The sequence below is a fragment of the Hetaerina americana genome, unplaced genomic scaffold, assembly GCF_022747635.1.
Source record: "Hetaerina americana unplaced genomic scaffold, ioHetAmer1.1.p SCAF_23, whole genome shotgun sequence".
NCBI lineage: Eukaryota > Metazoa > Arthropoda > Insecta > Odonata > Calopterygidae > Hetaerina > Hetaerina americana.
Genome location: NW_027286797.1, coordinates 78,474 through 104,056, shown reverse-complemented (window position 1 = coordinate 104,056; position 25,583 = coordinate 78,474). Strand labels below are relative to the sequence as shown.

General features: G+C 41.9%; 1 protein-coding gene across 2 annotated transcripts in view; it reads left to right on the top strand.

Annotated features, from left to right (window-relative positions):
* Positions 1 to 25,583, top strand: part of Pde11 (Phosphodiesterase 11) — a 243,498-nt gene that overhangs the window by 152,893 nt on the left and 65,022 nt on the right. For both annotated transcript variants that reach the window (XM_071586469.1, XM_071586470.1), the window contains exon 5: positions 21,425 to 22,124. In XM_071586469.1, the coding sequence (XP_071442570.1) occupies positions 21,425 to 22,124 (700 nt within the window). The remainder of the gene's footprint in view (positions 1 to 21,424; positions 22,125 to 25,583) is intronic.

Sequence of the window (25,583 nt, the reverse complement as noted above, 5' to 3'; positions counted from 1 at the left end):
CCGAAAATTCATCGGGGAGGGGTATTATGGCTCCCCTTTTCCCTTGTCAGCGTCCATAATTCCCGGGAAGGCTACTTCATTTTGCTCTTATTATTCACACTATTACAGAATGATTACTCAAAAGTCCGAATTCGATGGCTTGAGGTTCTACTTTGTGAAAATTCATGGTCACTGAATAAATAAACATGGTCTTTTTTTCTCTTTTCTGGAAGTCATTAATAAATGGAGACCGTATTGCCGGGAATTTGGTTAACGAAAACATTTTTGCCTTTGTTGAAAGTTATATTGTCCATCAACAAAGCGTATTCGTAAGCTCTGTGTCTTCCCCCTCCCCTCTTTCGTAATCCTTTCCCTCCTATGCAACGTCTCTTCCCCTCCCCCGCCAGCTACCTCATTGGACTAGCACATGCCCCTCCTCCCCTCTCCCCCGCGGCCTAAACCTTCCCGCCGCAAATTCCTTTCCATTCGCCCTGTAGTAGTAGTAGTATTTAGGGGAGGCGACCGACAGCTGAGGTCATTTGCGCCATAGGGGATGGACAGGAAAGGATGAAGGGTGGAGAGAAACCCGGCGTCGGCATTAGCCTACTCTTTACGAAAGGCGCCAAGGGGTCCGCAGCTTAACGTCCCATCCAACGGACGGCGTACTCAGTCAAAGTGCCCTCCACAAAGCACCTCAAGTAGGGATCGAGATATCTCTGAAAAATATTCAACACCGCCGGGATTTGAACCCGGGTCCTCTGGGTGGGAAGGCAGTACGATGGCCACCGCACCATCTCGATCCCCCTTCACATTCACCCACCTCTCCTACTAGCAAGAGTAAAGATATTTCCTGGAAATGTATGAGATTTTATTCATGATGATTCTGCTATGTGTCAACACCAGTAGTATTATAACTAAGCTTTTTGTGTGACAAAATACCAAGTTTATTTATTTAGTGAACTATGATAAAATTCGATTTCCCTCAATATAGGATATTTAGTGATATATAAATGTTCCGATCAGCGTGAATGCCCTTAGAGTGACAGGGGAAGTTAAAAGATCAAATCGAGCACTACAGATACTTATAATAAAATATGTAAAATAAAATACCAGTATATTTTGCTGACCAAATTTATAGTAGAAAGGAAAAGAACACAGATAATCTTGTGTGAGCCACATAGCTTCGCTAATGGGAGAGGAGAATAGAAATGAATGAATAAATAATGCATAATTATTTAGAACACAGTTTAAGACAATTACCTATGTAGATACTTTTAAAATTTATTTAAGGACGTTTTAACATTATTATATGGTAATCTACCGGTTAAGGTAGGTTTTTGGATGAACACAACTACCAAATAAATATTTTGTGACTCCTAACAAAACAAAACACGATTCAGCAACCTAGTTTACATCAGGTCCCTCTTCATCTCTGAATACTTCCTTCCTCCCTTCATCCCGCCCAACATCCTTATCCTGTTCGTACCCTTTCCTCGCCTGCCTAATATTCTCCCCTCTATCACAGTCTTCAACCTCCCACTTCCGATCAATACGCCCTTCGTCCATTCTTCCTGCCACCATAGGATTTCTCCCCACAAACCCCTCTCTTCGACCACCATATGAAGGACTTCCTAATATTTTTTCTTCTGGGCCCATTTCAACTTCTCCATTCTTCTCCACACCCACATTTCAAAAGCCTCCAGTCTACGTCAATCCTCCTGCTTCAATGACCACGTTTCCGCGACTCACATAGCTACGCCCCATATCAACGTTTTTACGAGTCTTTTCTTAATATCCTTAATCAACATCCCTCTCATCAACTCTTTCCTCCTTGTAAAAGCCTCTTTGTCTAGCGCATTTCTTCTCCTTACGTCCCTACTACTTTGACCGGGTTGGTCCATAACACTTACAAAATACGTAATCTGTTCTACCTGCTCTAGTTTTTTGTTCAGTTCAACCCCTTGGCTGACTGACAAACTAAAACTTGGTCATCAGCAAAACTAAGTGATTTTACGAATTCCTTTCCGACTTTTATTCCTACCTCCAGTTCTTCCCATGATTCTTTTCTCATTTTCTCCGCATATACGTTGAACAACAACGGTAATAATGGGAAACCCTGCCTTACACCTCTTCCTAACACTGCTCATCCCGACTCCCCGATCCCTACTCGTACTTGAGCGGTCTGAGACGTGTACAGGCTGCGGATTAGCCTCCTTTCCCTCCAATCTATTCCTATTTCCTTTAATATACTAATAAGTGTTTCCCAATTAACTCTATCAAACGTTTTTTCGAAATATACGAAACAGGCAATTACCTCCTGGTTGTATTCGATATCCCTTTCTTGAGACATTCCCCTTTATCTTCGAAAATAGTCAGCTTTTTACTGTCATGTATGAATTTTTCTGTAGCCCGTTGGTACTCCTTCCTTGTCAATTCATTGAATGCTTCTACATTCCATTTTCTAACCCGCCGACCCTGCTTTCTTTTTGAAACGGACGCCGTAGTTCATGACAACTAAATAGTGGTCAGAGTCCGCAGCCCCTGCTTTATCTTTTTGAAACGGACGCTGTATTTTATGACAACTAAATAGTGGTCAGAGTCCGCATCCGATCCCGGGAAGCTGTGCGACTTATCACACTGTTCCTAAACCTGTGCATAACCAGAATATAATCTAACTAATACCTTTCTTAGTCATATGGCATTTGCCATGTATACCTGCGTCTTTTGTGGTGTCTAAACCAAGTGTTGGTGATGACTAACCCCTGACTCCACAGAACTATATAGCTTTCTCCCCGAAGTCATTCCTCTTGCCTAAACCGTAGTCCCCCCTTATCTCAATCTATCCCTTCCCCTACCGCCGTATTCCTATTCCCCATCACCTTTAAATGTTTTCCTGCTGCAGCACACTCGATTATGTCCTCTAACTGTTCGTATACCCTATCGACCTCTTCCTACTTATGGTTCCTCGGTGGTATGTGTGCCTGAGCAATGACCAAGTTCGTCAGTTCTGTTTTGATCTCTACTAAGATCCAAGAGAGATGGAAGGAGTATATAGAAGAACTGTATAGTAAAGAGCTTAGACCAACAAATTTAGACATTGAAAAAGAATATGACGTAGAGGAAGACAGCTTAGGCCCAGACATACTCGACCATGAGATAGAAAGGGCATTGAGGGAGATGAAACAAAATAAGGCCGTGGGGTGGATAACATTCCCGCGGAACTATTGAAATGTTTAGGAAAATGTGGGAGGAAGAGGCTATATGGGCTGATTCGTAGTATTTATGAGGAAGGAATCTGGCCGGAAGACTTTGTGAGATCCGTTTTAGTTCCTATTCCGAAAAAGGTATAGGTATGGCTACATCATGTGAGGACAATAGGACAATTAGTTTGATATTCCACGCAGCTAAAGTTGTTCTCAGGATCATAAACAAAAGGATAGAGAGTAGGGCAAATGATTACTTAGGGGATGATCAGTTTGGGTTTAGGAAGGGGAGAGGTACGCGTGATGCCATTGCAGTAATGAGATTATTAATCGAGAGGAATATAGAACACAACCAGGAGGTAGTTGCCTGTTTCGTAGATTTCGAAAAAGCGTTTGATAGAGTGAATTGGGAAAAACTGATGAGTATATTGCAGAAAACAGGAATACAGGGTCGCACCCAAAAGTGGTAAGACTGATTTTTTTACAAGAATTTCATTGACGATATACTTACATCGAATTAATAATATTCAAGGTATGCTCCTTTAGAGTCTACACACTTAGTATAACGTTGCTCCCATTCCCCGTACGCCCGCTGGAAATTTTCTTTGGGGATGCCGTTGATAACCCTCGTCGAAGCCTCTTGAACGGCCTTTATCGAGTCAAAACGTCGTCCCTTGAGCTGTCTTTTCATCAGGGGGAAGAAGAAGTTCGGTGGTGCCAGGTTGGTAGAATAGGGCGGGTGCGGCAACGTGGCAACGCCGTATTTGGCCAGGAGCTGTCTGACGACGAGCGCGCCATGGCAGAATTTTCGGCACCATCTTGGCGTACACCTTGCACATGGCCAAGTCTTGTGAAATAATGCGTTGGACGTTGGATGCAGACAGACCCAACTGGTCTGCAATTTCTTCACTGGTTAAGCGTCGGTCTGTGTTCAGCAGTGTCCTCACTCTGTCCACATTCGTGTCTGTTCTTGCCGTCGACGGCCGTCCGGAGCGATGGTCGTCTTCAACGAGCTCCCTACCCTCTTTAAACAACTTGTGCCACTCAAATATTGTGGAACGGCTTAAGGCAGTGTCCCCATAAGCCTGCTTGATCATATAGAGGTCTCAGTGGCCGTCTTCCCGAGTTTCGCACAAAACTTCACGGAATAACGTTGCTCTAAATTCAGATTCATTTTGTTTTTGACGCGGACAAAAAACTTGCTTCACTAAAAACGGTGTCCTCACTCAACGACAGCCCGCAGGCAACTGAGGTTGGTGTTGGTCTGTTGCTAAGAGCCCCTTCCATCATACCCTGCCAGGCAGACCCCCCTCCACCGCTCCGTTCGCGCCAGAGAAAATCAGTCCTAAAACTTTTGGGTATGACCCTGTAGATTGGAGGGAAAGGAGGCTAATCTGCAACCTGTTCATGTCTCAGACTGCTCAGGTGCGGGTTGGAAACGGGGAGTCCGGATGGGCAGTGTTAGGAAGGGGCGTAAGGCAGGGTTGCCCTTTATCACCGTTACTGTTCAACCTGTATTCAGAGGAAGTGATCAAGGAGGCATGGGAAGAACTGGAGGTAGGAATGAAAGTGGGCGGGGAATTCGTAAAATCAGTTAGGTTTGCTGATGACCAAGCTTTGGTTTGTCAGTCAGCCAAGGGGTTGCCAGCATTGCTGATTGAATTGGAAATTCAGTGCGACAGGTGTGGAATGAGAATCAATATTATTAAAACAAAGGTTATGCGATTTTCTAGAAAGTATAAGGCCAAGCTTAACATTAGAATAGGAGGGCAAAAACTAGAGCAGGTAGATCAGTTTACGTATCTCGGAAGTGTTTTGGACCAACACGGTCAAATAGTAGGAACATAAGGTGAAGAATTGCGCAAGGAAAGAGGCCTTCACAAGGAGGAAGTAGTTGTTGAAAGGGACGTTGAGTAAATTGGAGGTGGGCACGTTAGTGAACGCCGGCGGAGGAGAGGCGCCCAAGAGGCGGGCGGATAAGTCGCGTGCGTTCAGCAGTTGACTCACCTAGCCCTCCCTCCCCGGGCGCTTAACTTTTTCAAGTGTTAAACGATTTGGGTCGATCGATTCGATTTGGGCCGCATCAATACAACGCTCGGGCACGCCCAATTAGCACTGGCGGATATAGAAATTCTTTTTTGGCATTTTTTACGCCTTGAGCTGATTTTCGGATTCATTGAAACTATTTTCCGACCCAGTCTTCGAATTCCTAATGCCCTTTCGTATCATTTTCCATAGCAAACACAGGGCATAGATAAATAAAGTACGCGTTTTAAGCAAACTCTTTGCGCTCTGATGCCTGACGGTTCTTTATAGTGTATTCCAATATTTTATCCTGCGTAGCCATCGCTTCAACTCATCTGATGTTTATGAATAAATCAAAGATTGGCGGTCAAACGTGAGCTTACCCGTTATATTTGCTGAATAACTGATTGAAGCACTTTTGCAATTGGTAAATTTTTTATTTTAAGACCGGGTTTCGATGTATTACATCATCATCAGGTAACCAACTGAAGTTGTGTTCAAGCTTGTATACATTCCGGAAGGGGTGGAGAGGACGTGGTAGGAAACGAGGGGGGAAGGGAGGGGGGAGGGGAAAGGGGGGAAGGGAAAGACAAGGGAGACATTTACAAGAAATAGCGGAAACAACTTATTGACCTTGTTAAATAACACCCAGTATATATAGTCTTTAGGGTTCGAAGTGGTCCTATTGGGTGGATGGCGGCAGTCTCCAATAAACCATCGGTGGCCGGGACGAAACCAGTAGACGGGCTGGGTTGTTATATTTGCTGATGGCTTTGCCTTGTATTCGATGGGAAAAGCACGTTTTACTTGAGATTTACAATGGGCGGAGTTTATGGGTTTTGCACGTTTATTGCATTGCCATTTTATGTACATTCTCCATCCACCCGTTTCACGACTATCTTTTGCTCCTCTACGTGGTCTCTGTTCAAATCTTCTTCTTTTCCCTTCGGCTCGTAAAATAAAATAATTTAGTGCCTATATTCTGCATGAAATGAGCTATGGCTCTCAGGCATAACTTATTTTATACAACTCACCGAGGCATAAATAATGACTTCAAACTAACTACAATGCTAAGTGGTGTGGTAGTTTAGTGAATAGAACGTCAGGTTACTAAGCGGAGTGCTTTGTTTCTAATTGGGGTGCGGCGAAGTTGTGTGATTTTCTGATTATTTGTTGGTAATCCAGAGGTCTTCATGGGTCTTCACTTTAATACGTAAATACACAGATCTACTCCTTTAACATGTAAATCGCGTATTATGAATTCCATTTGAGTTTCACCTTCACCGATCAAAGTGACCTCTTGAGTTCATAGCTATGCCTTAGTTTACCTTCGGTTTAGTTTTGCCTGAAGTTTTGCTGAGTTATAAGCTTTCACTATGGGTCTATAGAACTTTCTCATAAACTTCACTAGGTGAAATACTGACTATAACCAATAATGGTAGTTTAAGTGTTGGGCCCAGTTGTATCAGGAATAAGGTTTGCTTTATAGGCTAATTGATGATTTATAACACTTTGCTTTTTCATTATAATTTCATGTTTTCGATTAAATTAATGCTGTTTTACTTTTCATTCCAATACAGGCATAGGGCTTTTGTTGAAGTATTATTTAACATTTCAAGCGTGAAGGAAATGAGCTGATTTTGCATAAAATTAATATTATCATATCATATATAAAACACAGATTCAAGGTGTGATGTGGTGGAACCGTTCCATAATAACAGAGACATAAAATCTTGGGGTTTTGTCCGGCATAATTATACATTTTTTATATATATATATATATATATATATTTATATATATATATATATATATATATTTATATATATATATATATATATATATATATATATTTATATATATATATATATATATATATTCACATGGAAATAGATATAAGGAAAACGGATAGGATAACACAAAGGACGGACGCAGGAGGCTGTTTCACCCTTTGGTGGGTGAAACAGCCCCTGACATCTCTTGACCAAAGAATCGGGGAACTTGGCGACATATTAGACCCAAGGATCTCAACGTAAATTATATCTACTCGATAGCTCAAGCGGTTAGAGTATCCGCCCGGGAAGTGGAAAGATCCGGTATTCGAGTCCCGGTCAAGGTATTATTTTTACTCTTGGGATCCGTTCGATTCCACCTTCCCCACCTCTCCTGTGTTCGTCCTATCCGTTTTCCCTGTATCTATTTCCATGTGAATGGATATTTGTTCGTCGTATGGCAGGATTTCGTGTTTGAACGTGATATATATGTATATATATATAATATAATATGATATGATATGATATAATATAATATATAATACTTATTTAGTGGAAAATTACAAAATTTTCGTCTCTGTTAATATCCTCATATCAATTGTGACCAAATGTGAATTCATATAGCGGTATTGAAAAACTGAAGGCTCAGCATTTCTAGATATATTTTTGTATGTTTCATTGCTGCTTTATCGTAATTTTCATAAGATGTTGACCAGTGTCTAAGCATACTTATTTCGCTTTAGACCTACCATATATGTTCGTCAGTGGTTCATAAAACAAGTTGCTCTTAGTATACAATTACTTATTACCCCGCAAGCCACCGCAAGAGCGGGTGGCGGGGGGTGTTAGGTCACTACGCAAAAATCTACTTACGTGAAAAAATATATAGCAAGAGGACAATATTGAATTCATGCGGGAACAATGTTATGAAAATGGGTATATTTAAGATGGTTGCATGAAAACGACAAAATGCATAACTGTCAATACTTATTATCCTCTTCGACTCTGTGATCATATTTATTGTGATCCCTAATTGTACGAATAATAATAAAACATTTGTAAATCTTTTCCTTCTGTTATATATCTCCTTGATTTTACGTTAGTGATCTGATAAGCCACAGTAAGCTGGGGCCTGGTATATATTTTTAACCTGTAACCTGCCCCAACTTCACGCACTAAATTTAACCTGTATTTAAATCTACGGTCAACTATTGGCCCTCATCCTAATGCACCCAATAGTTTCGTGACTGTGCTACCTTGTTCAAAGCCAAAGTAAAGTTTCATAAACCTAACTGTTATACATGGCTCTCGAACTTTTTTTAACTAATTAACTATAAATATCTTCAAAGAGGAGGGACGACTTAAATATAGAAAAACTTTCTTTAGAACACTTCTACCCAGGAACACGTTAAGGTTTAAGGCCTTGATGCTACTTGAAGCTATCAAATGCCATGGAATTCTTCCCCCTCCGATGTGAAGCCGTGCTTTTATACATGTTGCTTCTAATCTGTCTTGTATGGCAATACAGTCACATGTAATTTTCATTCTTTATGGTCTGCGAAACATTGTATTGCATTAATTGGAGAACCGATTTCATCAGCCCCACCCAAACGGAGTAGTGCATAGAGTCAGCATGGTGTGTGATTTTTCCATGCTTTGTGGGTTAAAATTAGTATTTTGAGAATATAAATAAACATTTTTCTAGGTGCGAGACTGGAGCTCGTTGCAAGAGTGAAATATATACGTGTCACAGTCTCCCAATGAATTCTTGGAGATTTCTTGGTTGTATTTCATTAACCTAATAAGTGTTAAATCAATTTTTCTTTAACGATTAGCCTATTTTGAAAATTGTATGTCTAAAATAGCATAGATTTTAAAAATAATTCGTATTAACTAAAAGAAAATGAAGTGAAAGTAGACTTTCCAACTTCTGGCCATCATTTCATAAAATTTTCGTTATTAAATTTCTTATCATTCGGGGTCCTCATTCCAGAAATTTCTCAAAATTCTGTCTGTTATCACCAAATCGTGCTGATGCATGTGGATTTGATATGGCATATTCCCATACCATGTATACCCTGTATTTCTAAGGTTCATGCTCGTCTACATGCAAGGTTTGTATGAAAATTCTCGGGAAACGTTTCACCAAAATATATTTATTTCAGATACAGGTTTTGTATTTGTATAAAGCCTCAAAAAAAGCCTGTTTTTCTATAATGCCTCAAAATTCTTCAAAGTACCACCCATGAGCGTTGAAACACTTTTACCAGCGGCCTTCATCTACATCTACATAATACCCCGCAAGCCGCCGCAAGGGTGTGTGGCGGGGGGTGTTAGGTCACCCACCGTAAAAATGAACAATACCACATGCAAAGCAACGACGTGGGAAATTACACCCACAGCAGCGCACACACTCATGCAAAAATCCCTTCATCCAACACTAATGCAAACACGTATACCGCAAACCAACAAAAAACTGCACCCCAGGATTAAGCACGAAAGCCATCCTACAACACGCAAGCCAGGACACAACAAGCAAAAATGTGAAACATCACTACCACATGAACATGCACCACAAAACACTCTACCCCCCGAGGAGACTGTAAAAGGCAGGGAATGTGACCCAACGTTGCAGGTAGCAGGAATTTCCCCCCGCGGAGAGGGACGAGGGATTGAAAGGGAGACTTAAAAACAGATGAACAGAACACGAATTAGGTCATTCGGAAAGAATGGGTTATTATAACAAAACACATAAGGTTATTGGAAGAGCATGAATTTAAGTAGAACTAATTATTTTTTAGACGCTGAGGGTGGCAAGTGGAATTTTTGCTATCTATAACCCTGCAGTTTCTATCCCGTATTGTCCGTGGGAAGAAGGAGTCCTTGAGGCGGCTAGTTCTGGCATCTATTTCCAGAATTTTATATGCATGATCGAAGCCACCAATGTATGCAGACTTTACGTATCTGAGTCCCCCAAGTTAAGTCTTTTGTGAATGTAACACCTACGTATTTTACCGTATCAACTACTTCTAGGTCAACTCCAGCTAATTTGTAAGCAAATCCCGTTGATCTTTTAAAGAAATTTACCACCGAACATTTATTATAATTTAGTGTTAGGGTGTGCCTTTCCGCGACTCAAAGGCTCTCTGGTAAGCGGATTCCGGAAAGTCCTCAAGGATACGCTTGCAAGCTTCTTTGACGGTATTTGCGTCCCATGGTGGTGTCCATTGAAGGGAAATTGAACTTTTGGGAATAGGAAACAGTCTGCTGGTGCCAAGTAGAGACTGTAATTGGGTTGGGGAATCGTCGCGTCGCGTTGCTGAAGGGCTTCGCCAGCAGACCCTCGACTCAGCTTTTAATCGTCCCTCAAGAACCTCGGGACGAGTTTAGTGCAGATCTCTCGCGTCGCTACATTGCCAATGATAATGGTGCGCACTGTGATCTTATCTATGCCAATACGACCAATGATCATGCGTGCACTTAACAGACGGTCTGAGTTCAGCACATCACGCAAACGTCGTCTTCGATTCTTGGCGTCGACGGGCGTATAGCGCGGGGCTCATCCTTTAAATTCTCTTGGCCATATTTAATGAGCTTGTCCCATTTAAAATCTGCAGTTTGTGACATGATTTCATCCTTGAACACTTGGCGAATCATACTCAACGTCTTCGCACCCGATTACCCCAATTCAATACACTTTTGATGGCGTACCGCTGTGCAGTTATTCGCCGCATTTTGCGCTTGCACCTAGTCACCCGGCAAGGGTTCACTAAAAACACAATCTAGCCTGAACGAATGCTTACATACGATTGGCAATTCGCACGCGTTGAAGGCGAGACCCCCCACCACCGAACCTGTGCGGTGCGATCGCGCTGCAACGTACAGTCACGTCAGGAAAAATTGTTCCCGATACTTTTTATCCACACCATGTATGCACCACAGAGCGTATTTATCGTAGTGATAGTCGTTAACATAGAAACTGCTTTATCCCACATGTGAAGAGTGCGCTACATATTTGTGCATATAATATTAATATAAATCAAGATCTCCAATTCGAATTTTTGCATTTATTGCTCATGATGGAAATCAGCTGCAATCTAAGCATCAGCTGATATTTAATTACACATGTTAACTTCTAGGAAAAGTAGAAACGTAATTGTTACACCCCATGGCTTAGTGTCTGAGTAACTGGGCTCCAATTCGATCACCAGCCCTGTAATTTAAAAGCTTTACCTTAATAGTATTAGAACTTATTATCAAGTCTAAGTTACGCAACGCAGTGAAGGGTGCAAGGTAGGGTGTTAATGGACTTACCCTTGTTGGAGGAGAAACAGAAAATGCTTAGGCCTACATAATGCTGATCCAGAGATAGCAATGAGTCTAGATTGCTCCGAAAAGTACGTACTTAATATATGTTATAACAAGACTTTTAAAAAGCCCTTAGTCTTTAATTTCTTGTAGCTTTTACCGATATAAGGGACTCAAAAATACGAGACCTTGCCTTTAAATGTATTACCTTAATTTGGATTAATGAATAATGTGGATGGAGGCCAATTTGTTCCCTTTCCCACTAACCCTTCTCAATAAATTAATACTTATTCAAGAATGTATAGACATGTGGATATTAAGATAGATCAAAATATGTGGATTAAAAATAGAGGTAAGCGAATCGTAATTATTTATCAATATGTCAATGAGTAAATATTCAGTATTTTGAAAATAACCTGGTCAATGCAGGTATCAAGGCCTTTGTGGAACCCAACGTGGTAAATGCCCGCTTGAAAGGCCGATATGAAAAATATGTGAATAATCGACAGTAGTCCAAGACAACGACAGAAAAAGCGCAGCGCCGAAGAAAAATGTTTCCCGTGAGCTAGGGGAGCAACTGGTAACTTTTGAATGCGAAAAAGAAATGAAGAAAGCAGTGGTGAGTATGCGTTTAATATAAAAATTAAAAAAATTATCTTGTCCTTTTGGTCTTATAACTGAGAGTCTTTCCGGGATAATTTGGTTTAATTCGACCTTTACCGTTCGTAAAAAATGAAGCACGTTATCAAATCAAAGTTCCACGAAATCGAGTAATAGTTAGGTGGTGTGACGGGTCTTCCTCCTCACTCGTTTTCATTATCCGACGGCGGGAATCGGAATGATGTGGTAGCGTACTGGCTTCCCACCCAAAGGGCCCGGGTTAGAATCCTGGAGGAGGCATATTTTATATTGTGATCTCCCGGTCGCTATTTGAGCTGCTATGTGAAGAGCACTTTAAGTGAGTACGCTGTCTGCCGGATGGGACGTTGGGCTGGTTTGTATTTACCCACTGCCACACACTCTAGCGGTGACTTGAAGGGTACAAGAATATCTAAACAAATCTAAAATATCTAGACTGCGAACCCCTTGGTGCCTTTCGTTGAGAGTAGGCTAATGCCGACCCCGGGTTTCTCTCCACTCTCCCTCCTTTCCCATGAATCCCTGACGGCGTAAATGACCTGCCTGTCGTCTCCTTAGCTGTCGGTCGTCACCCCTAATAATTACGTCTACCAGTCCGAAGGCTCCCATTTCATAACTTCAGGTGTCGACTCTTCCCTTCGCTCTAATGATCCGGCTTCATCGAGAGTTAAACCATCGTGTCATGCCATAAGTACCTACCAAGTTTTGGCAATATACCGCAGATTTTGCTGCTTGAGCATGCAAAAACAGTTTCAACGTTCTGCGTGTTTCGCAGTTTGAACAGTCTCACGACGAATGCCAATTTTCGGCGATGAGGAGAATCAGCGGTGGAAAATAATCAGAATTTGTCCCGACCGAGTGTGTACATATTTTAACCTTTTCCCAGTTATTTAGGTTATACGTTAGGAGTTCAGTATTCCATTATCCGCCACATTTCAGGATGGCCTTTTAGGCAATATTAGAAGGAAATTCCGACAAATACAATGGATTTTGGTGATTTGGGATACATCAAGACGAATGCACTATAACTTATTGCTGGCCCGCTGGCGGCTGCCCTTAACTGTGCCAAGTGGTGCGTAAATACATTTTCGCATACAAGTGGTACATATATTTTCACAATTTCATAAGGAAGACAAAGTACAATTTTAATGTGCGACAAAGTGTTAGACAAATCTATCTCAATTGCACGATAAATCGGTGCCAAATATGTAACGTGCCTAGAATGTATTTTTTCATATACTATGATTTATGTTTCCTCACGTAATCGATCATAGTCATCCGGAGTGAATGTCCGGGTGTATGCATGATGAATTTTAAGTCATTCATACAACCCCATTGAATAAATTGTACAATGTGAGGGGAAAATGTGCGAATTGCATTTAACACCTAATTCATATAAAAGATGCACATACTTATTCTTAACTTTAAGTCTCACTGACTTGGGGAATGAACATTTGCATCTATTCCGCAAGCCGTGTTAAGGACGTGCAGCAGGGGTTGTAATAATTCACCTACTCCAATGATTCCACAAACATGGAATTTCAAAACTTCCTCTTGCCACCCTCAGCGTCTAGGGAATTCTACTCAATAGGCAGTTCTATTCACTTGCATGCTCTTTCACTAACCTCGTGTGTTTTGTTGCCAAAACCTATTCTTTCCGAATGACCTCTTTGGTGTTCTGTTCATCTGTTTTTAAGCCTCCCATTCAATCCCTCGTCCCTCTCCGCGGGGGACCCGCCAGCTACCTGCCACGTTGGTTCGCATTTCATGACTTTCACTGTCTCCTTGGGGAGGAGAGCGTTTTGTGTTCCATGTTCATGTGGTGGTGTAGGTTCGCCTTCTTGCTTGTTGTGTCCTGGCTTGCGTGTTGTTGGATGGCTTTCGTGCCGCATCCTGGGATGCAGTTGTTTGTTAGTTTATGGTATATTTGTTTGCATGAGTGTTGGATGTAGGGATTTTTGCATGAGTGTGTGCGCCGCTGTGGGTGTAGTTTTCCATGTTGTTGATTTTGAATGTGGTATTGTTCCTTTTTACGGGTGGTGACCTAACACCCCCCGCCACACGCCTTTGCGGCGGCTTGCGGGGTATTATATAAATGTAGATGGCACCCCGTGATCCACCGAAAGATCCATTGACTACACGCTATGAAGAAAAATAAGAAAAACTATGTTAAAGACGGGTTCGCAAGCAACGCATTGTCTACTTGCCAGACGGCAGTCTTTTCATGCAGGACGAACAATTCACAGCTGCATCAGATCTTAAAATTAATTTACACGGCACCTTCCCACCTGGTATAAAGGCGTGTTGTGGGGTTGTTAGGACGCAAGTCATGAGTGAGTTGAAGTAACTTCCATGTTCCTAACTTTTTCCCTTGTGCTTACCCATTTCTGTCTTTAGTGCTTCACCAATGAGTCGTCGCGAGTGGTGCACGGGTAAAACAAATCCTTGAATGGAATTTACCCAGTGTACATCTACATCTACATCTACATGTCCGACCCCGGTGGCGGCGGGGTAACGTCCTCGTCTGCCATTCCAAGGGTCGCGGGTTCGATTCCCGCCTGGGTGAGTTTTCCTCCACCTAGGGCTTGGGTGTTTGTAAATGTGACTATTGTTATTGTTGTTAATAGTTCGATGTAAAGGCCAAAATGTGCTGTTTTCGGACTCATACTGAATAAATAAATAAATAAATAAATAAATACATAATACCCCGCAAGCCGCCGCAAGGGCGTGTGGCGGGGGGTGTTAGGTCACCAACCGTAAAAAAGAAAAATACCACATGCAAAAAAACAACACGGAAAATTACACCCACAGCAGCGCACACACTCATGCAAAAATCCCTTCATCCAATACTCATGCAAACACATATACCGCAAAACAACTAAAAAACTGCAACCCATGATGCGGCACGAAAGCCATCCTACAACACGGAAGCCAGGACACAACAAGCAAGAAATTGAAACACCACATGAAAATGCACCACGAAACACTGCCCCCAAAGAGTCTTTAAAAGGCAGGGAATGCGACCCAACGTTGCAGGTAGCAGGAATTTCCCCCCGCGGAGAGGGACGAGGGATTGAAAGGGAAACTTAAAAACAGATGAACAGAACATGAATGAGGTCATTCGGGAAGAATGTGTTATTATAACAAAACACATAAGGTTAGTGGAAGAGCATGCATTTAAATACAACTAATTATTTTTTAGACGCTGAGGGTGGCAAGTGGAATTTTTGCTATCTATAACCCTGCAGTTGCTATCCCGTATTGTCCGTGGGAAGAAGGAGTCCTTGAGTCGGCTAGTTCTGGCATCTATTTCCCGAATTTTATATGCATGATCCAAGCGACCAATGTATGTAGGAGTACGAATAATTTGCGAGACCTCGGTGCTGAAACATGCGGATCTAAATTTATTTAATAATTTCAATCTTGCATTGAATCGTCTCTCAGCCAATGATTCCCACCCCAAATCCATGAGCATTTCGGTGACGAATACTGCGTAATATCCAATGTATCCAATGTGAATAAGTCTTCTCACGGACCTAGTGTGAATAAATCGGCACATGCATCAACTGATGGAAATGGGCAGCCTGTGTTTCATTCCTGCATGAGGTTTCGTCATAGTTCATCATTAAATTTCCTCTAATACTATGATGATTCAAATGTTCCGGGATTTCTTCCGTGTGGATTCATTTAGAGCAGAACAGATAGATGTTAGATGTCATTTTTCCCCCGAACGATAAGGAATCAGAATAAAATAAAGTTTATCCGACCGCGCTTGGAGGGAAAGGTGTTTTGGGTCAAGGTTAGTATGGTGTGTAAACACCCCCTGCCGCACACCCTACTTGTGGCTCGCGGGGTACTAAGTAAAAGTAAAAATCACCTGGCACGACAGTTTCACCGGCGTTGCAGTCGGCGTCATTAGCGCAGAAGTGATTGATGCTTGTTTTTGCTCGTCCTATATAGGCCTCCCGTCTGAGAAGGTGCACTGTGATTGGTCAATTCACATTTTTTTCGTTAAGACGCGTTTCCAGGAGTTGAGATTCAATGCTGAATATTTTCTGATACTTAATTCAAACCCACATTTTATCTTACAGCACAGCGATATCAGTTTTAAATCTCTAGAGAGCAGGCCGCTATCTTCAGGTATTTGTATTTTTCTGTAGATGACTGTGTCGTCTGCAAGTAAATCTAAGTTTGCTAGTAACGTGGTCGTTAATGTAAATTAAGGAAAGTAGAGGAAATATAACTCTTCACTGTGGCACTCCCAAATTTACGTCCTCTAATGAGGTCGTTAATGTACACGTAATCAAGGAAAGTAAGGGGCCTCTAGTACTTCTTTGTGGCACTCCTGACTGTGCGTCCGCCTTCAATGTGATGTACGCGTACTGCTGCTTTTGCTTACGTTTAAATAAGAAGTTACTAATTCAATTGATCACATTCTCACTGATCCCTTAATATCTTAATTTTTTATCTGTTCATTCGAAGTCTTTCTTGAAATCTAACAATACAGCACACATTTTCCCTTTCCCCGATATCAGTATATCTTAATAAAAAGACCCAGTCGTTTCTCATGATATCTTTTTCTTAGGCCGGTGCTTGTTGCGGTGGGACATGTTCGTTCTGTCGAGAAAATTATATTGCTAACAATATTCTAAGGCTTTACAGGATATCGATGTTAAAAAAATCGGTTTGCAATTACTGCTCTTCTCCCTATCGTCGCCGTTTTAGAGGCAGGTTATGTAAGCGAGCTTCCAGTCGCGAGCCACTGATCCTTCTATTGAATTTAAAAAATGTAAGATTTCTTCAGCAAGTTCAACGAGTCCAGCTGAGATTTCTTCCGGGATTTCTTTGTGTGTTTGCATTTCGGAATTGTTTTTCTATTTATTCTCGAGAAAATAATGCAAATATGTCATTTATTAGCTCTTCGGGCGTTGGAGAACATCGCCTTGTGCACAAATGTTACTGCTGTAAACGCCCCGAATGAAATGTTTTAGGATATGCATACATACGTGTCTTTTACATACGTAGATGTAACAGTAGGTATACTTTCAGGTGCATGTGTATGTTAGTTGGTAGTTTGAGTGTTTGCATGTGTGTGGGGTGTAAGTGTTCATGCATGAATGTATGCCATGTTTTTTTTTATATATATGATTTTGTCGTTATTTGCATGCGGTTTTTTTTTCTTTTTCTTTTCTAAATTATGGGTGGTGTCCTAGCACCCCCCGCCACACGCCCTTGCGGCGGCTTGCGGGGTATTAAGTAGATGTAGATGTAGATGAACAAGTTCACCTTTGTCTGCCTTAAAACATTCTGCAGTTGAAAGTTTCCCTTGTTTTTCTCCGACGCTAGACCAAAATGATAGAGAGTTATCATCTAAATATTCTCATAAAATTAAGCTTATGATGTTTTACGTACGCAAGGCTTTGCGCATTATCCTTTTCGTTTTTGCTCGAGAATCTACGATTTTATCGTCTCACGACTTTATAAGAATGTCGTCTCTCCATTTTGAACTATTTTTACAATTTAAGCGATCCTTTCGTTTTCTTCTCAAGGCCGCTCTGACTTCTCTGTTTAGGTCCCATAGTATTATGAGATTCCTTTCGGTCCTCTGTCAGTTCCTCTGATCCTTTCACGAATAAGATTTAAAAACTTTTTCCTAGTGTGGTCTTTGTCAGTGCTGCGAATTACTAACCTGCGACCAGTTTGTGTTTTTGTCTCTCGAAGTTCAGTTAAGGCTCATTTTATTGATTGGCTGGACTCTACGGCTTTCTTTAATCATTTCGCGAACTTAGTTTTCATTCCTACGAAAGGCTTCGATAGGTTTGTGGTCATTGTGGTGTCGGTCGCGGGAAAGGGGTTGTTCAGCGCACACGGATGGTTCGAATCCGAGCCAACCCACTACTGGTTTATTCTTTTTCTTGCGTAGGTTCTCGGAGTGGCCAGACGTCTCTCGAAGTCTTTGGCGACTCCCCTTCTGCTTCTGTGGGGATTTCTAAGGGCCTGCGGAACACCCAGTTGGAGGCACCCCAGGCGTCCAACCGCTACAGTCACTGATACCTTCAGTATTGTCCACCTTTGTAATGATCACTGCGGTCGGTATTTGTCGCAAATATGTTGAGGAGACTGTTACCTTGTGTCTGCGCTTTAACTAATTCGAGCTTTTAAGTTCGAAAAGCTCAAACTTATTCAAAAGCTGTTTCTACATTCGGTTGCATAAGATGTTAAGGGAGGACATCAAAGTACCCTCCGTGGCGAAGTTGAAGGACTTTTTGGTAAATTCCTTCAGTTCCTCTTGCAGTACCGTTCCGAGCGCCATTAAATTCACCACATTAAAGAAGTGTCCTTTTTTCGTGAATAAAGGAAAACTAGAAAGAAGAGTTAGAATAATGCAGCCCGTTTTTAAGTCTGGAAACACGTTTGTTCCCTGGAATTGTTCTTGAGTAGCAAACCTATCAAGAGTGAACGACATGCTATCCTAATAAAGCGAAGAGAACTCGGGCTATTTTCCCATTTAGCTCTGTTCTTCGAGATTTGTCAAAATAAACGGCCGCCCAAATTACCGACCTCAGATTTACTTGCAGAAGCATTGAAACCTAGATCAAATGGGTTGAGATGCGATGCGAAATTGGAAAACAGAAGCAGCATACTCTCTTAGCCGAAGTTTTAATTAAAAAAATACATTTTAGTACGTACTAGTGGCGTGAAACTGCATAAATTAGCGTTTCAATGAAAAATATTTTATACGAAGGACTAATTACTTTTTCGTGTGATTGGATGCAAGGCTGGTGAATTGTCAACTGTTAGACGAGTGTGCCATAGTTTAATAACGTTCGTATGCACCTACATACAAGCATCGATCGGTTGAATCAGAATCGCCTCCAAACGCCGTGGTGTTCCACCTTCTGAGGCACAATGCACACGCGCGGCAGGGTTTCGCCCATGCGAAGCTTAACGTGTGAGCTCTTGAACGTGTGACACAAGACCCACAATGTCAAAACCCACCATTCAAAGGGAAAACAGTCATCCAACTACCTAATATTCTAATAGTGAAATCTATGCAATAACATAACTCGCTCGGCCATAGATGGAATATTTCATTTTATGGTGCCCATGAAAGTAATAATATTCGATTGTAATTTCGTTGATGTTCATGTAGAGAAGCATGAGTTTCTTTGGCCTTCGTATTCGGGGGAGAGGGAGATTCGTTCCAGTGGGTCGCATGGGCAAGGCTGAGGGGGCAGGCAAAAGAGTGCGAAATTTTCCCTCTCTCTCTCTCTTGGCCTTCAGATCGAAGAAGTCGTGGGAAAAATATGGTGACGCCTAATCAGTTTTCGTCGGATTAAGATTTAGATATATGAATCGGACGTTTTGAAAATTTGCTATCGTCAAGAAACTGGCACTGAGGCAATGACTTATCGTGTACAGGCATTGGCTCTCCTATTTTACCGAAATGCTTGATGTGGGCTCAGATAGAGCCATCTATTCGCGTAGGGCATTAAAATCCGCACAAGATTTTTTTTGGTATAATACACTTCAAATTAAATCACAAACTATTTTCACACCACAGTACAAGGCCAAATTTTGTTAGCGTAATGTTAGATGTTTCACAGAGGACAGAAATTAGCCTTTAATTCCTTTTATTGCCCTGAAAACCGTAAAAAAACGATCGTACTCTCGTTAGGCGTGCGCTCGTTTTTATTTTTTGGAGGTTCACGTTGACACCCTGGACCTTTTGTCAGGACTTAAATGGTAATATTTATGCCACCTTGGTACAATAGTCCTTTCCCTCTGATTTTGGCTCAGTGACTTCCCCGCATGCATGCTCATTTGTGCGTGAAAACTCACGGCTGTTTGAGCCACGAAGCGGCGACTCACGATGGCGTAATTGAAAATTCACCGAGCACGCCCTCAATCGCCCTGATTCTCATAATCTTTGCTTATGCTCGAAAAGGGTGGATTCGTCGTTCATATTGTAGTTTGGCGCGATGTATCCACCACCGCTTCCCGTTTGCGTTCAGGAATGTACGGCTCGATTGAATTGTATTTTTGTTTGAGAAAATTTAACGTGTGCTTTATTCATTAGAACTCGATCATTAGTTTTACGATTGTTTTTGCCCTACTAGAATTCAGCGCGCCATCATCAAGATACTTTGACAACAATGAGTTGGACGTACTTTTGGTCTTTCCATCTGTGAAAAATATGAAAGGTCAAGTAATTTGCAATGGACCTGCGAGAGAGTGAGCACAAAGCTCGTTGTCATTGGCATTGCAGGCCTCAAAAAATATACGCCGTAAATATTATTATCCCGGAAGATATCACTATACGGTATGCGGTTTGATATAATGACTGATGTCATTTGATGCCATGATAAACAAAGTAAACATGGCCCTTTATTTGATCAAAATATCATGCAGTGACTGTATCTCTATTTGATTCAGTTTTAAGCAAGCTGGGTAATATTTGACGAATGGTAGATTCGTTGTTGGGAGTCCTATTTCCAGAAGAATAATTTTGCGAATAAATCCTATGTTGAATATCATAATTGTATTTTACGCTATCGCAAATTGTATCGTAAGAAGTTGAAAACGTTCCTTCCCAGCCGTTGATCCTACTGAGCCTCCTGTTATAAAAATCTTCAAAATTTTTATTGTATTCACGAGTATTTAATTAAGATATGACTGATTGTCATTATAATTTTCTTTGAACTTATGAACTTTTAATGCATCAACATTACAGGCTGAAGAACCTGTCAACGTCAAGCACGAAGTGATGAGGGGACTGATATAATAAGTATTTGTTTATCAAACTGCGCCAGGAAATATATCGATGAACAGAAATTTTTTTCCGAATTGGTCTGATTGCACGCATTTCTTCCCCGAGGGCCTCAGCGCTTGTTTTTCCTTTCCTTCGTTGTTTGGAAAAAAAACATAATTTCCGGTAATGTTGAAATCCTTGCTAGCTCGTACATAATAGGGTGGTTAGTTTTCATATGTTCTATGCTGGTTTTCATTAACCTCATTATGGATTTCGGTGTTCACGGTAAGTACCTAAAGCTCAATATCGTATCGTTTGGGTTTCGGTAAATTACTCAAGAAAGAATTGATTCGCAAGGAAATTAATAAGTCCAATCCAATAAAATCTTGTAATTTGGAAACTATAGATTCCCACTACTGACGAAATGTTTCTCCTAAACGATGCTTGTGGAACGGACACTAGCCTGGAAAGGACAGCAGAATTTGAACTAAGGTGACTAGAGGGAGGCACGGAATAGGTGAACAATTATTAAAAAAAGTGGCTCCTTTTTTGCTTACGATAACAAAATCTCTGTGAAAATATTATTCTCAGTGGTATAATTTTTTTGTCAAATTCTATTATTTTCCAAGCTCTTAGCGTTCGTAAGAACACACGGATGGGTGTAGCCGAATAAGTATTCACCGGTCTCTCTACCTATCGGTGGAAAAGTGAGCATGAGTAATCTCACCCAGGCGATTCCTTTACACAGGAAAGCTACGCGGCAAATCGTGGACGCTTGGCTGGTTTCGCACGCGACGCCAGCCTCCTCCAGTCTCACCGGCCCGGACTCCCCGGCCAGCCAGGGTTCGTCCACGATCCCCTGCACGTCCCGGGGCGGCTCAGGGGCAGCTACCCCTGTTAGGAAGATCTCAGCTCACGAGTTCGAGCGGGGAGGTCTCCTGAGGCCGCTGGTGAACACCATCGATGGCACACCCACCTTCCTGAGCCCAAGCAACGAGTCCCCGGGGTCAGGTTGCGTGGGCGCGAGCGGGACGGGGGAGTCGGGGCCCCACGGGGCTGGCGCCGAGACCGGTGGTGGGAGCCGGAGTCTGCGGCGGTCCCGGAATGAGCTTCGCCACCTGGACGAGAAGGAGCTCATATTCGAGTTGGTCAAAGACATCTGCAACGACTTGGACGTGCGATCGCTGTGTCACAAGATCTTGCAGAACGTGAGCATGTTGTTGAGGGCCGACCGCGGGTCACTCTTTTTGGTGCAGGGCGGTACTGGCGGTGGGTGTTCGTCGGATACAGAGAGCCGGGTTCTCGTCTCCAAGCTGTTCGACGTGTGCTCGAGGAGCACACTGCAGGAAATGGAGAAGCGGGAGGAGATACGGATCCCCTGGGGCACGGGCATCGTGGGCTTCGTGGCGGAGAGCGGAGAGCCCGTGAACATCCCCGATGCCTATAAGGTGAGACGGCTTGCCCCGTTCCCCCCCCATTCTTTTTTCATAACGTCTAGTGTGTGTGTATGCGTCCGTCCTCATTAAAAACCTGTTATATATCGAAAGTGCGATTTGGTAGTCCAGGGGTCGAGCGTTGGACAACTGCCTGGAGGGACCGGGTTTGATTCCCGGGCAGGTCTCTTTGCACACTCAGCTTCTCCCGAGCCCTATGACCTTTCGGGTACCAGATCTTCCTGGGAAACCATAGGCGGAACAGGAAAAGGATCTGGCGCCCCCCACCCGGATATGTGGATTTCACGCGCCGTCGGGCTTTATATTCAGTGAACTCCACCATCACCTACCAAATTGATCCTATGGTATATTCATGTGTTTATTGTTTTTTAGGTCGGGAATTAAGACGGATCCGCCCTAAATCGGGAATTTTCTCGCATGCAATGAGTTTTAGAAATATTCGTTTTAAAATATTTTCTATTTCTGTGAACGTTTCTTTCTAGCACCTAAATGGGAATCCCTTTTCATTTTCGAAACACCTAATATTCATGAAATGCAACATGCGCTTGCCGAACGCCTCGAGGCTTGCAGCAGCGCAAGCGGCAGGGAAAGCGAGCCAGCCTCTTCGCGGACCCTCCTCCTCTGATGACTCACGTCCAAGAGGCCATTACTTGCTAGGGGGGTTATTGTCGAGAATGCTGTGATGTAAGGATTCATTTGTCACTTTTATCATTTGTTTTATTGAAAGGAGACATTGCAGGTAAAATATTTCAGTTGTGTCCAGCGAATCATTCTTGACTCCTCCCTCCGCTTCGAGCCCTTATTTCTGCGGGTCCAAATGGGTTTCAGAGAGAATGAAATAAAAGTGCTCGTGATCGTCACTTAACTTGCGTGCACATCCCAACTTTATAATTTATGGTGATTTGTCTCCGTCGTCATCGTCAATCAACCAATGATTTCCCGTCAATTTTTGTATTCAATTTACGCACTTGAAATTTCGGGTGCTTGTACATGAGAGGACTATGAGTTTTAATTCACTCTCGGGCAGACGCGTTGTAAGGTATTTGCATGTAATATAATTTTGTGTCATATTCGTTTTTTCGATGAGAATACGAGTCTGGAAGAGTTTAATCCCTCACCATCAAATTTAAACTTAGCAGTTCCATCCAATAAAGTGCTTGCATTTAATATAACGAGATGAATTGCACGTTTGTTTCTCTTAACCCTACATCATTATCTTCAGTCGTCGTAAAATCCTTCTTCTGCAATTTTTATTTCTATGAGCATTGTAACGAAGTTGGCGATCGTCAGTCTGGAAGTAGATGCAAATAACAATGCCTCGTTTTATGATCTACCTCGACTTGGATCTGCTGTAGTAAGTTATTGCCTCTGTATTTATTTCTACGTTCGTGATTGCTTCGTTTTCAACCATGCGCCTGAAAATTTATATTTAGCTATTAAATGCATTCTGCGCTATTGAATACGCCTTGACACATGCATGTTCCATTCTTTGTAATTTTCGTTTTCCGCTATCGTTGTGACCTAATAAATAATTATCTCTTCAGTGAATAAATGCTAACCGGAAGCTTCTTTAGGAAATGTTACGAAAACATCCCTGAACTTATTGCCTGGCATCCATTCTGAGTCGGCTGATAGATTGAAAAGCGTCTGTCTAAAATTAACATCCAGATTTGGGTGATCAGCGGCCAAAAGGACCGTACCGTAAATTATCTTTCACTCGTACGAAGCAACTGTATTTCTTTTTACGTGTGATGGTTTTTCACGGGGGTTGATGACTGAAAAGATGATATTTTGTCTATATCGGCAGTAGAATACATTCAGTGATCCTTGAACCATTTGGATTGGGGAGTCCACGCAGCGCAGAATATTCGGCGCGAGTCTTTAAATGGCTTAGCTTAAAGAAATACGCGTATGCCGTTTACGAATAAATGCCGCTGCCGGTTAAATTATTTCATGAGAAAATAAAGTTTAACCTGGAGGAAGACAAACCCTGAAGTTTTAAATAGGGTGGGCGAAGAGGGAAAGTTGATGAGTGAAATCGTGAAATCCGTACAAAACAAGGGAATTTGATGGACGAAATATTAAAGTCTGGTGGGATACAATGGCTTGAAGTAAAAGTTTACAATTATTCAGTGACAAATAATTCGGATAACTGTTGTCCAAGTTAGAAATTTATAGGTATGATGCTATAGCCATAGCAGTACACGGTCTTTTCGTTATTTAATAAACCCCTGAAATTCAACTTCTCAATTAACTCAACTCCCTTAAATAGAGTAAAAACCATGAAAGACCTTGGCGTTTTAACTGACCATAAACTAAATTACTCCGACCACATACAGACTATAAAAAATAAAGCAATGTCCCTATGAGGCCTTCTTTACCGCTTCACAGAAATTAAACATCCAGTAGCGCTCCGTTAGTACTTCTCAACAATTTTCCTCCCCATAGTATCATATTGCTCCCCATTTTGGTCCACCTCTTCCCCAACTAATCTTAAATCCCTCGATTGTATCTCTCACTTCTTTGCCAAAATAGTCAACCACCGAGTCCCACATTTCTGCAATTTGCCCTCAAATTTGTACTCCCCAAAATCGCCGACTTAAAGCTGATTTAAAAGACCTCCACAACACCCTAAACTCGACTATTGATTGCCCTGAACTGCTCTCTCTCTTCACCTTCAGGATACCAACCCGATCCACCCGCACCCACTCCCTACTCCATCTGCCTATTCCTAGGATATCTCTCACCAAGCGCTCACCTTTAATTCGCCTCTCCTCCCTTCTACATTCACTCCGTCACTCTCTTCATCCTTTTAATTTATCTTGCAACAATTTCACCACCCAAGCCTTATCCCACCTCTCAACAAATTAAATTTTTCCCCTCTCCACGTTCGGTTCTCGTTGTTTATTGTTATGCTGTTATTGCATTTCCTCCTCTTTAATGTTTGTCATACTATATTTTTCACTGTAAATTGGCGCTTCTGCAGTATGTGAATAATGTTTTAAAATAAATAAATAAGGTTGGAATCTTAGAGGCAGGATACATCAGCAGAAATCATTGAAGGTGGTGTTGACCATGAGTAATTCCCTGCTGTGTATGAAATGGCTCATAGTCATGGCTTTTGACCTGAGACATAAAAATCTGGGGGCAGAAGGTTTTTGTGGTGAATCTCGATCAAGTATTCATTATATGTCATCAGTATCTAATGACTGAAAAGTCCTGAATGTAGGAGGATTGAATCGTTTCCTTGGTGATATGCTTTGCAGCCAAGTGAACTATATTTTAAGAAACTATCAATAATGAAGCTAAAACTATTTTTTCGATATTTTGCCCTTACCGTATTTTCCCATCGATAACGCGCACCTTATGTAATAACGCTATGGGTTATGTAATAACATATAATAATATGTTATCATGAATTTATATAGATACCGCGCACCCAGAGCTTCATAG